Genomic DNA, 12950 nt, shown 5'->3' on the forward strand with positions numbered 1-12950 from the left:
AATCTGAGGGTGCTTAGGGTGCATACGTGGGTTGCAAGCTGTAGCTGATGCTCGATTCGATTGGCGATCAAGGTGGTGCACTGAAACACAATTTGATACGTGCCGTGAGACTTGCATTGGAACAATGCAGACGCAGGAGAGTGATGCTACTCCCTCATGCAAATGGATGGACCACTAAAACAAAAGCAAAGCAGAAGGAAAAGTTCTTGTTTGAATCCGAGAAATACGGCGACTGGTATCATGGAAGTAAGGGAAATGATAGTACTAGTAGAGTATGTCTTAACGGAAAGATAAGATTGAGACGAATCCAATATCATCTTTAGCTATTGACTTGGCTACTAACCTAGGGCATAAGGTGCTACCTCAACTACCTCCACTTTATTTTATTAGGACATCGGGCAATAGATACCTGGTAATTACCTTATAGAGGCATTTGAAAGAAACCTAAGGTAAGAAAGCAGGAAATATGTGGTTTGCTCCGTACCTGTCGGTGGGAAGAATCTCGATGAGCAAGGGTAAGTGTAACACGAAATAATGCAAGGTGAGTCTCACCTCCATACGACCTGCAGTACCGACTTGAGCGACTGTACCTACTATAGTATTAGGTATGTTACGGTGATAATTAGGTACAGTAACCGAGTTTTCTATTTGTGCAAACCCTCCCAAGGTTGGAGACGATGACCGTGACAAGTTCCAGGTTGGTAGCGGGTTAAAACAGAACATTGTCCCGCTATGAGCCGCTCGTTTAGCAGTAGGAGCTTGGAGCTTGGAGCAAGTTGTCGTCATCTGAGCGGGATCATTCACGACCAGCCAATCATTAGCTAGTTGCACGTCTGTCATCCTTGCACTTTCCAAATGCAGATCTGTGCAGAGAACTGTCTTCGGGGATAAAGATCCACTCGACTTCCTGAGGTACCTACCTTAGGTTGTGTTGTTCTGTAACTTGCATTTGTTCCAAGTCTTCTACGTCTGAACAAGGTAGCAGCAACCTTTATTATAGAGTTATATCGTACCTAGGTTAGTACCTACATCAGAATTACGACATTCACATCACAACATAAATGTACGTCAGCTCATAGAAATGCCGGGGACAAAGCCTGCTTCGTACAGATATCTACCTAGATACAGATAGGTACAGTACTACTTACGTTGACAGTTGCAGCGTGTACCTCATCTGGCACCACTGTCATTCCCCATTGCTACCACACCCATAGAGTCCACAATCGTGATGGTCGTCAGTCTCAGCGCCTCAAAACCAATGGCAGCCCGACCTCTATTAAATTCCCGGCACTTTTCATAGCTGATCCGTAGTTTAGCGCCCTTGAAACGAGGTCATATGGTCTAACACGGCACCATGAAAGAAGCACCGCCTGTGCAAGACAAGATCCAATATAGCCTGAGAGGCTGTGAAGAGGCAAGTCATGCGCCGCTGCTGTTGATCTGATCCTTTGACGTACGTACCTAGCTTCCACTGACTTTGAGCGCCTATCTTGCTGTGGTCGTACAAAATCCTTGCTTAGGAAGGCTTAGTGGTTATTTCTCGCATTTCCTGATACAAGATGGCGTCCTTACCTACTAACTAACTAATATATGAGTAGAAACAAGGCACGTCGGTGGAAGTCTTGTTAGCTTAAATCTTTTGGTGTCATTTGTGGTGTGACGATCCCAGAGTGTGGCTGTTTACTCCTCACCTCTCGTACCTACTAACCTAGGTACCTACCTTACATTCAAGACAATGGAACCTACCAACTAACCTTACCTAGGTACCCTTGCTACCTACCTAGGCCTGCTTCCCCGCATACCTACATCAACTAATGTGCTTTGGGAGTGAACCACACACCTCATGTGCAGTAGCAGAAGGTCACTGTGTAAATACCTTAATTCTAGGTGTTTAAATACTTCTTCTCCCCTCCACCCTCTCCATATTCTCCCCCTATCACTTCTTCGACACCACACACAACTTTGTCTCAACGGCGAACTTCTTTTCTTTCCATCGAATACAGCCCTTCATCATGGCAAACTGGCAACAGTGTAAGCTACCTTGTCGTCTTCCGCTTCTTACCCATCCCGACTGACCCATTCAAAGACAATCCCTTTGGTAAGAGGGAATCTCACTCTAATAGTGCGATCCTCACCTACAAGATTCTTACTCTCGTCACCTGGATCTTGTCCCTCGTCGTTACTGTCTACTACACTCTCAACCGTCCCGATGACGGGCACACGAGAAATAGAAAGATCTGGGAGCAGAACCACATGTATCGCACTGCCTTTACGCTGAACCCAATCATCACTTCCATCTACTGGTGCGCATTCTCAGCCCCTCGTGCACGCTCGCATACTGATAGCTTGTCAAGGATCGTTCTCTTCATTCTCCAGGCTGGTTACATTGGTCACCTATTCTCGAGCAACTCGGACATTGTTCACGCTGCCGCCAGCGTTGGAAGCCATTTCATCTTCAACAACCTCTTCCACTTCGCTTTTGTCATGCTGTTTGTCCGCTCTCACTTCCACTGGGCTGAGGTCATTCTCGTTCTCAACTTCATCAACCTGTCCTCGCTCTACTTCCGCCACAACACATATCCCCGATTCATTCATACGCCTGTGGTGTCTGGACCTTTGGCTTGGACTTTTGTCGCCATTTACTGGAATGGTGCTCTCATGGTTCCCCACCCCGACCACCTTGTTGCTCGCATCTTTGGGAACATTTTTATCTGGTCCATTCTTGTCTATGGACTCTTCTTTATCACCATCTACAAGGTTTGTTCGATCGTTCCAGTCAAACCATATAGCTTGCTGACAGTATGTAGGACTACACCATGGGCTTCTCACTGAGCGTCTTTGCTGCTGCAATTGGAGTTTCCCAGTTCCTTCACCAAGTGATTGCCTTCCAGTGGATCTTTGCCTTTGTCATAATGGCTCTGCTTTTCGTCGCCACGGTCGTTGTCGCTGTTCCTGCTGCGACTGGCCGGGAGATCAACTGGCGCAGTGCTCCTGCTGATCAGGAGCGTGCCCCTCTCCTCGCAGAGAATTAAAATTACCTTCAGGTACCAAGCCATGGAGAGAAACACTACCGGGGGAGCGGCAGTGCTTTTCTCTGCTTGTCCAACTTCGCACTATTCCCCCAACATCGCGGTGCTATTTCTGCAACTCACGTCGCCTTCGATCATTGTTTGTATTTCTTGAGCCGGTCTTCTGCATGCATGATTCGATAAACCGTGTTATGGAGTAACGAAAGAAATAATATGACGTTATATGCATATTTGTTACAGGCTATATGCCTAAACTTGAGTAGCCTTCGGGAGCAAAATATCAGACCTTAATATAAGGTATTAAAATAAACTAAGTAAAGAGTCCCCTAAATTTAGTCTAAAGTTACAAATATTTTCATCGCTTAAAGTCAAGGTCCTAGGTTTTCTTTCCCCCCCCCCTAGGGTAGTAATTGGAGCTTCTTCTGATACGATACGAAACATAGTTGCCAGCCTTTTGGTAGCTCTATGCCAATGATCGACATGATGCTTAAAGCAAAATGCTCACTGACGTAGTGGTGGAGCTTAATCGATAAGTTGCCGACGCTAGCGGCTCATTACCAAAACTTCACTTAAGCTACTAAGGTACGCCAGCGACCACCAACGATCAACACCTGGCTATGAAGCCTTTGCGGCCTTTTCCTTTCCCTTTGAACATCGGGACCGACATTTGCCAAATATCCCGTATCTATCATATACTGTCAGGCCCGCGGGCTCTACGCTTTGTAAACAGAGTTTTGGCCCCTGAAGAGCTAGCAAAGAAAGATGCACGATTAAATGTACTCGACCACGCAGCAGCGCGCAGTGTTTTATCACGCCGTGCCACAAGCAAAGCAAGCGAGAGCTTCCAGCCACATGAACACATCGCGTCAAAGGATCCTGAGCTGTGGAAATGTGCTGCTTTCATAGCAGGAAGGTGCGGGGTTCTCGGGCCCATCATTGGTAATCACTGACTTGAATGGTGTCTAGATTCGCTGTGAAGGAGGCTGCCATTAAAGCACACCCACACCGTCATTTGACGTTTCACGATATCATGATTGAGCGACGGCTGGTGAAGGGCGAGGTATTAGGCAGTGGCCCGCCAATTGCGCGTATACGGGGCGGCGAATTAGAAGCAGAAGATACCACCGCAATGGTGTCTATAAGCCATGATGGAGATTATGCAACAGCTGTGTGCTTGGGTTCTGAGCCATGTGATGAGAATAAAGGACACAAAGGCTTATATATATAGTACGACACATTAGTTATAAAAGTGATCATTAATTAAAATTTTATTAATATACTCAATACTCTCTCTTCTTCTCTTCTTTTTCAACCTCAAAGTAAAAAATCATCTCATTAGATTCTACCATCAACCTCAAAAAGAAAACTCAAATCGGTATACCAGGGACTCGAACCCTGAGCCTTAGTCTTAGGAGGACTACGCGCTACCATTGCGCCAGCACACCGGAGCAGTTTTTCCGATTCCGGGATGATCGGATATGGTTGGAGTGATGTTATTATGGCTTATATCCTTGAGGAGTTGGGGTGGATTTTGTGCAAGACGGCTCGCACGAAAAGCCAAGTTTATAAGCTGGGCCTTGGGCACTTGCCATTTGGGTCTGCTAGTTGGATATTTTGCTTTACGGCTACGTTTTACAGTGGTGGCCGTGTCTGTATCGCTATCCACTTGATTCTATACTCACTGCTAGCGGCAGCTCATATCTCGCAGCAGGGCAGAACAGGGCAGTTCCTTGAATAATGTTTGTGAGGCGAGGAAATTGCCTTTTCACTTTTATCATGCTTTTCCACTCAATTCATCACTTGTACATGCTGGTTCGCTGTGTTTAGGAAAGAGAAAAAGACATAACAAGGTACATATGCTGAAAGCCAACATATGGAAACAGGATCCACCTAGTTCAGGGTCTCATATAGAGGAGGTAACCTTCGCGCTGCACAACCGTGATTCGACGACGTATCGAGCAATCGGATTGAGTTTCTGGTCACCATTGCTTTATGGAAACATCAGGGTGATCATCTCCTCTTTGTCTGCCACAACCGAGACGGGCTTGAAATCAGGGCCAGCAATTTGTCGACGGACCTGGAGATGACCCGGCCATAACATTCACAAGATGCAGTACCACCACAGCACACCACCACAGCTCTGGCTCACCTGCTCACCTCTCATCTACAGTATACACTATTATGACAATGAGGAAACAGAGGGGGCAAGATAACCGAAACCGGTCAGTAGCATGGTGAGGCGGTCAAAGTTAGGCTTTCAGGGCCATTTGTATGCCTGTCCGTCCTCCCCAATAACTGTCGTTGCTTCATGGGTGCCCCTGTTTTCAGCTAAAGGCGTTAAACCCCCACGGGCCGGGCGGCTGGTGAGAGCGGCGTTCAGGTCCGTTGCCCACTGAAAACGTCGGAGGTTCACCCGCCAAAGCAGCTAACGTCCAGTTCATCCAGTCCAGTTGTGCCTGCCCTGCGGCCCTGATGCCGATATTCGGGCGTCCACGCCATCATGGGGCGCTCCACTTGCGAAGCCCACTCCCCACAACCACTCATTGTTTGTTCATGACTTCCTACTTGGATTGATAACGTGCTTGCTAACTTGGTACCTAGCCAAATCTTGACTCTTTCACTAACATCGTCTTTTGTTTGTGTATTCGTGATAATGAGTCGTGGATCAGTGTTTACTTAAGCATCAGTCTTTATTTCTTGCTTATACTCTGCTATTCTCTGCTCTGCCCTGTCCTGTCCTGTTCTTCCTTCTTGGCCCCGGATTCTTCATGTCTGCATCACCATGATGGATATCGTAATTCACCGCTTCGGCGGACTAGAGTTCTCCCCCTATCAAGGGAACGAATCTATCATGATACCTCAATTTTGTTCTCTGGCTAGGTAAGAACTGTCTCAATATGATGAATCTAGTTTACTAAGAATTCTAGCTCATATCAGAATACCATGTCCATGTCCCAGATTTCGTGGATCCATCATGTGTCACAGTTCGCTCAATCTGGGGTACCACAAGCCGTTGTGCTTTTCCTGTCCCTCATGCAACTCATCTACCACTTAGACCGAATTCGTCGACAAGGATCTGGTTGCCGATCTAAAGCTGCCAAAATTCGGTGGCCCTATGAGCTTGCCTCACAAATGGCAAGGCTTACTGCTGTTGTATATATTACAATTGCTTATATCCAAGATGGACTACATTGGATAAACATCGTGTCTGTTGTATATGCCTTCGTTCTTGGCCTCACTCGTCTCTTCAACCATCTTGAGTGGCGCCATGTAGCACTGCATCAAATCAACTTTGTCCTTCCGGCTACTCTGACCTTTCTCATTGCAGGGCACACTTTGCCCTGTATCCAGACTGGCACAAGATGCCTTCACGACGCCGGTACTTCCAGTGGGATCATCGCTCTTGCGGCAGGAGCTGCCATTGCAGTCATTACCCCCAGAGAATGGACACCAATGCAAGTTGATCTCAGCATCCCCGGTTACGACCAGAATGAGCCAGCTCCCGAGGAAACTTGCAGTTGGTTCACTTACTACTGTACCTATGACTGGCTGACCCCAATCATCTGGAAGGGTATGAGGCGGAAACTTGATATGGCTGATATTCCAAAGTTAGCCTGGTATGACGAACCTATATACCTCTTGCGACGTGTACAAGAAGCTCGTTCAGTCTCGAAAAAGACCCTCCGTACTGTTCTTAGATTCCAAAAGCGCGAGTTGCTTCTCATGTCGTTTTGGGTAGCCACCTCATACACGGTCGAAAATATAGCCGCATTCGCCATGTTCAAGTTGCTCGAATATCTTGCTGATCCTAGCGGTGCCATCTATAAACCGTGGCTTTGGCTGTTCCTCATGTTCATCGGCCCACTATCCCGCTCCGTTGCCTTCCAGCAGTACATCTTTACATCTACTAGACTCGTGGTTCGTATCAAATCTGCATTCACTCAAGAGCTGTACTACACTGCCCTAGACTCAATGGAGATGGAAGAGGATCCTTTTGAACTACAATCCGGTGGCGCGAAACTCAAGAGCATGAGCGGCCAGGCCGCTGCCAAGACCACATCAGCAGGACGTTTGGCTAACCTCATGGCTTCCGATATAGACGCAATCTATAGATCAAGAGACATCATCCAGGCCACCATTGGTACTCCCGTCGGTACCATAATATCGCTCATTGGAATGTACAGAATGATGGGCTGGGCATCTCTGGTAGGAAATGCGATTCTATTTTTGGCCACACCTCTTTCGATATGGCTTGGGCGCTTAATGTTTTACTCACAGCGCCGAGTCAGGAAAGCCCAGGATTCTCGCATGTCCTTAGTGACAGAGTATCTTGCGTCCCTTCGTGCCATCAAGTACTTCGCCTGGGAGGACTCTATCACTGAAAAGATCATCAATGCGCGTTCCGAAGAACAAAGGGAGCTTTGGAGGACTTCAATGATTCAAGCTTCATTGAACCAAGTCATGCAGATTGTTCCTTACTTATCCTTACTTGTCATGTTTGGCTTGCACGTGGGGCTCTCCAAACGTCGCCTTGATGCCGCAACGGCTTTCACGACCATATTTCTTGTCAAGAATGTTCGCAGAAATATCATGCAGGCTAGTGCCTTTGGCAGGAATTTCGCGAGTGCGTTGGTGTCAGTGACCCGACTCGACAAGTACTTTGAGAGTACAGTTCCTATTCCTCATTACCCCATTGGCCCCCTTCGCATTGATCATGCCACGTTCCGGAAGACGAAGACAGCCAGTTTCACCCTAAACAACATAACGCTTGATTTTGCCCAAGGTGGTCTTAATGTCGTTAGCGGCCCGAGTGGCAGCGGCAAAACAACTCTGCTGCTGTCTATCCTTGGTGAGACCTACTTAGAGAGTGGAAATGTGACCAGACCAGACGATATAGCGTACGCTTCTCAATCTTCATGGCTGCAGAACGAGACCATACAGGCCAATATCACATTTGGCAGTCCAATGGAAAGATTGCGCTATGATCGCGTCATCGAAGCATGTTGCCTATGGGAGGATTTCAAGGATCTACCGGCCAAGGATATGACCATCGTGGGAGAGAACGGAACTTCTCTTTCAGGTGGCCAAAAAGCACGGGTTGCTCTTGCAAGAGCATTGTACTGTAAAGCACCACTTCTGTTACTCGATGACGTATTTGCTGCTCTGGACGCAAAAACAGCTGCTGGCGTTTGGAAACACTGCTTTTGCTCTGATCTTCTGAATGGGAGGACAACTGTACTTGTGACAAATCTTCCATGGATTGCAGAACAAGCCGATCTCTCTGTTGTGCTGGAGAAGGGTCAAATCGAGTCGGCTGAGCCCCAAATTGGTATTGTTCGCAAACTAATTGCTATCGCTCAGGTCCTTGGAGGAGATACTGAGGAGGAGGACGTACCTCATGACACAGTTCAGCAAATACAGCCAAATGGCGATACCTTGAACGACGCTAACCGAGCACCTGAAGAAAAGCACCTGAAGGATGTGGTCAATCAGGAAATGAAAGCTTCTGGAAAGGTTGGCCGTATGACTTGTCAGTACTACTCCCTTCCCAGTCGTGAATGGATGCTAACTTGGTCACCAGTCTTACAATACATGAGCTACTTTGGGCATCCGGTCTTTGTTGCTGTCTGCCTGGGGCTTTTACTTGCCACGAACATCTTTACCTTTAGCAGTCTTTTGTGGCTCTCTGTCTGGGTAGAAGCATACAATCACCAGGCTCACATTGATATTCCTTATTATATGGGGATCTTTGCAGGCCTTACGTTCCTTGAAATTGGTAGCTACTGCTTGGCTATCATAATGTTCGAATGGGGAGCTTGGAACGCTGCAAAGAGATTACACAACGATTTCATACATGCCATCATGCACGTCTCCCTTTCATGGTTCAAGCATATCCCCATTGGCCGCATCACAAACCGCTTCTCCAGTGATATGGCGTCACTCGACGGTACCATCAGTACCATGCTACGGATCATGCTTGATACGGTCCTTCTCATGCTCTTTCGCATTGGAGCTGTCAGCAGCATAATGCCGGTTTTCATGATACCAGCACTGTTCACGTGCTTGTTTGGTGTTCTCATAGGAGAAGCATACACTAGAACTGCGGTTGTAATCAAACGGCTCACGTCTTCTGCTCAGTCGCCTGTCTTCTCCCAGTTTGCAGATACATTGGCTGGTCTTCCTGTTATTCGGGCCAGGAGTGGTATGTCGTCAAGATTTCGAGAAGAGTTGGCGGCCAGGCTGCGTACATGGTCAGCTTCGGCCGAAGCCAGCTTCAACGCTAACCGTTGGGTTGCTGTACGCGTGGATCTTGTGACGGCCCTCGTCGGTCTGTCGGCAGGTATAATTGCCGTATCACAGACAGGTGTCGTGGCTGCAGGGCTGGTCGGATTCTCCCTCACCAATGCCAATGGACTCAGCCAGACGATCCTGTTACTTGTTCGAGCGATGAATGATTTGGAAGTTGAAATGCAGAGCGTGAGTGTGTTTGTTACCATCTGCCAAAGTACCTGCTGACCAAGTATCAAGTTTCACCGAGTCAGGGAGTACGTCAAGTTGGAACCCGAGGAAAAGGAAGACAAGACGTATCCCGAGGAAGGTGAATACACAGATGATCCCTGCCACGTAATCCCCCAGAACTGGCCTCGATCTGGCGAGATCGAGTTTCGAAACGTGACAATCCGGTACGATCCTGATGGGTCCGACATTCTTACCGGTATAAACCTCAAGTTCAAAGCGGGTGAGCGTGTGGCTGTCATAGGAAGGACAGGTTCAGGGAAAAGCACTGTCAGTATATCTACACTCTTTTACAGCACTTTTCGGGTAATACTAACGACTGCGATTTCCAGCTGGTGCTTTCCCTCCTTCGCTTCACACATGTTGTCTCTGGTGAAATTTTATACGATGGAATTGACATTACCAAAATTCCTCGGCACCGCCTCCGAGAAAGCCTTACAATCATACCACAAGAGGCTGTCCTATTCAACGGGACAGTGGAGTCCAACCTTGATCCTAGCGGTCGAGTTCCCAAAGACATTCTCGACAAGGCCTTGGACAACTGCAAAGGCATTGCATCCTTCTCTCCTCATACTTCTGATGACAGCGACGATGATACACAATTTCGCGATGACGAGAACGATAATATAAATCTTTCGACATGTGTCGACGCCCGCGGTGAGAACTTTTCTCATGGTCAGCGGCAAGTTCTTTCACTCTGCCGTGCGCTGATTCGCCAGAGCAAGCTGATGCTCCTTGACGAAGCCACGGCCAGCATGGATTATGAGACAGACCGAGGTATTCAAAACGTCCTGCGGCGGGAACTTGAAGCGGTCGGTGGAGGGCGGACTTTGGTAACAATCGCGCATCGTTTACGTACAATCATTGATTATGATACAGTCGTGGTTATGAGTGGGGGGCGTGTTCTTGAGTAAGATCTCATTGACTCTGGTTCTTTTCATACAGGCAACTGACAATCCTCTCCAGATATGGCTCACCTCGCAATTTGTTTAACGGTAGAGGCCAGTTCTACGACATGGTCTACCATAGCGGCGAAATGGAGGACCTGCAGGCTTTGCTAGAGATGGAGAGTTCCCAGCAGGGCGTTTAACGGAGGAACGTTTTGGTTGTGATAGATGTGCCTGGACTCAAGATGAACACGTCAGAGCATGAGTGAAATCAAAAGTGGGAAATATAATACATACGTCTGGGACATCTGTACGTCGTCCTTATAACAAATCGATAGATGAGTGTTTCGACAAGATTAAGGGAAACTTCTTTAACAAAAGTTCCATTCACAAGCTCTATAATTTCCTCAGACAGCCGGGAGCCAGCTAAATGAGCAGAAGAATCATTTGTAACCTAAAAGCCCTGTGCGTCGTGTATTTTCATGCCCCGCTGCATCCTTGCTTGAACAGATACCAAATAGAAAGGCAGGCGTGATTGAAAAAGCGAGAGCTAGACAGCAATAAACAGGTGAAAATAAAACGAAGTTCCCCCATTGTCAAAGACGATCAAACATCTTCCTCATGAAGGACCTTGTTGCTTAATTCCAAAATCAAAACCAAAGCCAAGTCTTTCCCTGTCTCCCCAACGCCATACGTGCGTTCGTATATTTTGCATGTACATGCCTGTTTCTTGCGATGGATATATCATCGGTTCGTCTCCTTTCACGTCTTGTCGCGTCTTCCTGCATCTTGTTTTCATACGGGCACGGGGTAGTGTGATTGTGGTAAGATATATGGATCATGGGCGTATGCGTTGGATTTCGTGGTATCATCGACACTGTGACGTGGTCTGCTTCTTCCTCATGTTCGTTATGCACTGGTAGCATCCTCTCCCGTTATTAACCACATCCCCCATTTATTGTCCGCTGAATTGCTCCTCCATGTTAGTAACTCCAGCTTCCACGTTATGGTAATCGAGAATTTCTGAGTACCTGTTCCGTATTAGCATATTCGATGCAATCAGTTTTGCAACACACTAACATCATGATCTTCCAAGTATCAACGGGCAGATCGGCGTCGTTGAAGCTCCAGTCAAACTTCTCCTCTGCCACAGGCTCGTCTGTGGGGTCGTGGTAGGGAGAAAGATAGTCGTGGGAGAGGGCCTCTGTGGCAGTTATTCGCTTCTTAGGGTCGAAGACAAGCATGCGCTCGAGCAGATCAATAGCTAGTAATTTGTCAATTGTTGATCTCTCAGGGTTCAAAAGGAGGAGTCATTTCATACCCGAATCGTCGGCATTCTTGAACTTGTTACGAAGAGGCTGTCGCTCACGTTTGGGCAGCGACTTCACAAACCGCAGTGTCTGGTGGTGGTTAGAATTGTAGACACAATGCAAGGCATTATAACTCACGTTCTCGCTGGCGATGGTGTTGATAACATCATCAGGAGGGGTACCGAGTAGCTCAGTGATGATAGAGAATTGGTTGACGTGATCTTTTCCAGGGAACAAAGGTTTGCCTTCAAGCATCTCAGCAAAGATGCAACCGGCACTCCAAATATCAACCTCGACGTCGTATTTTTGCCAGGTGAGCATGATTTCGGGGGCTCGGTAGTATCGTGTGGAGACATAACCAGTCATCTGAGGGTCCTGGATTCGTGCAAGACCAAAGTCGCAAATCTTGAGATCACAGTTTTCGTTGACGAGGATATTGCTGGGTTTGAGATCGCGGTGGACAACGCCGGCCGAATGCACGTACTTCAGGCCTCGCTGCAAGGCAACTCATGTCAGCAAATGATCTGTAGCAGCCATTTTGTCTAGATGCCATTGATACGTACCATAATCTGGTAGAGGAAGTACTGGATGAACTGCTTCTCAAGTGGGCGCGATGTCAATAACCGGTGAAGATCGGTACCGAGGAGCTCTGTGACAAAATAGCTGCAGAGCTGTCAGCGCAAGAACGTGGGGAACGAGGCGGGGGAGGGGTAACGCGGGCCGCGGTTGGGAACGCACATATCTTCCAGAGGAGAAATAAAGATGTCGCTGAGAGAAATGACCTGGTGGCAAAATTGTATTAGCATCGGAAGTCTTACAATTGCTCATAGCAAGGACCATTAAGGACAGGTCAAGCGAAAAGAGACGCGTTGAAAGCGAAGATACACGGAAGTATTGAGCTGTGTAGGGGCTGATGCTCACGTTTTCGTGCTTGAGGTGCTTGAGCAGCTTGAGCTCACGGTATGTGCGCTTTGCGAGCACAGGTGTGCTGAAAGGCTTCATGATCTTCTTGACTGCGACATTTTGGTTGGTAAGTTGATCGCGGGCAGAGCTGTTGCAAAGGGAACTGTGTCAGTCGGATGCGCAGGATCAGGAGGAACATCTAAGGGAGCATACCAAACGAGGCCAAAAGCTCCCATGCCAACAGGCTGGAGATCGGAGTATCTGCGTGAAATTGAGTCAGTAATGCGATGGTTGTCAGCTTCAAA

At 47.7% G+C, this 12950-nt stretch overlaps 2 protein-coding genes across 2 annotated transcripts; both read left to right on the forward strand.

Annotated features, from left to right (window-relative positions):
- Positions 1-2012: 2012 nt before the first annotated feature.
- Positions 2013-3032, forward strand: FTJAE_12204 (atp synthase f0; the record flags this gene model as incomplete). The annotated part of the gene is made up of 3 exons (XM_037345227.1): positions 2013-2031; positions 2087-2757; positions 2808-3032. The coding sequence occupies 3 exons, from the start codon at positions 2013-2015 to the stop codon at positions 3030-3032; spliced, it is 915 nt and encodes a 304-aa protein (XP_037200757.1).
- A 2779-nt stretch (positions 3033-5811) lies between these two features.
- On the forward strand, positions 5812-10635 carry FTJAE_12205 (uncharacterized protein; the record flags this gene model as incomplete). Its single annotated transcript, XM_037345228.1, has 5 exons — positions 5812-5909; positions 5957-9506; positions 9558-9815; positions 9878-10455; positions 10512-10635. The coding sequence occupies 5 exons, from the start codon at positions 5812-5814 to the stop codon at positions 10633-10635; spliced, it is 4608 nt and encodes a 1535-aa protein (XP_037200758.1).
- Positions 10636-12950: the final 2315 nt, after the last annotated feature.

The sequence above is a fragment of the Fusarium tjaetaba genome, assembly GCF_013396195.1.
Source record: "Fusarium tjaetaba strain NRRL 66243 chromosome Unknown NRRL66243_c0000324, whole genome shotgun sequence".
In the NCBI taxonomy this organism is placed as follows: Eukaryota; Fungi; Ascomycota; class Sordariomycetes; order Hypocreales; family Nectriaceae; genus Fusarium; species Fusarium tjaetaba.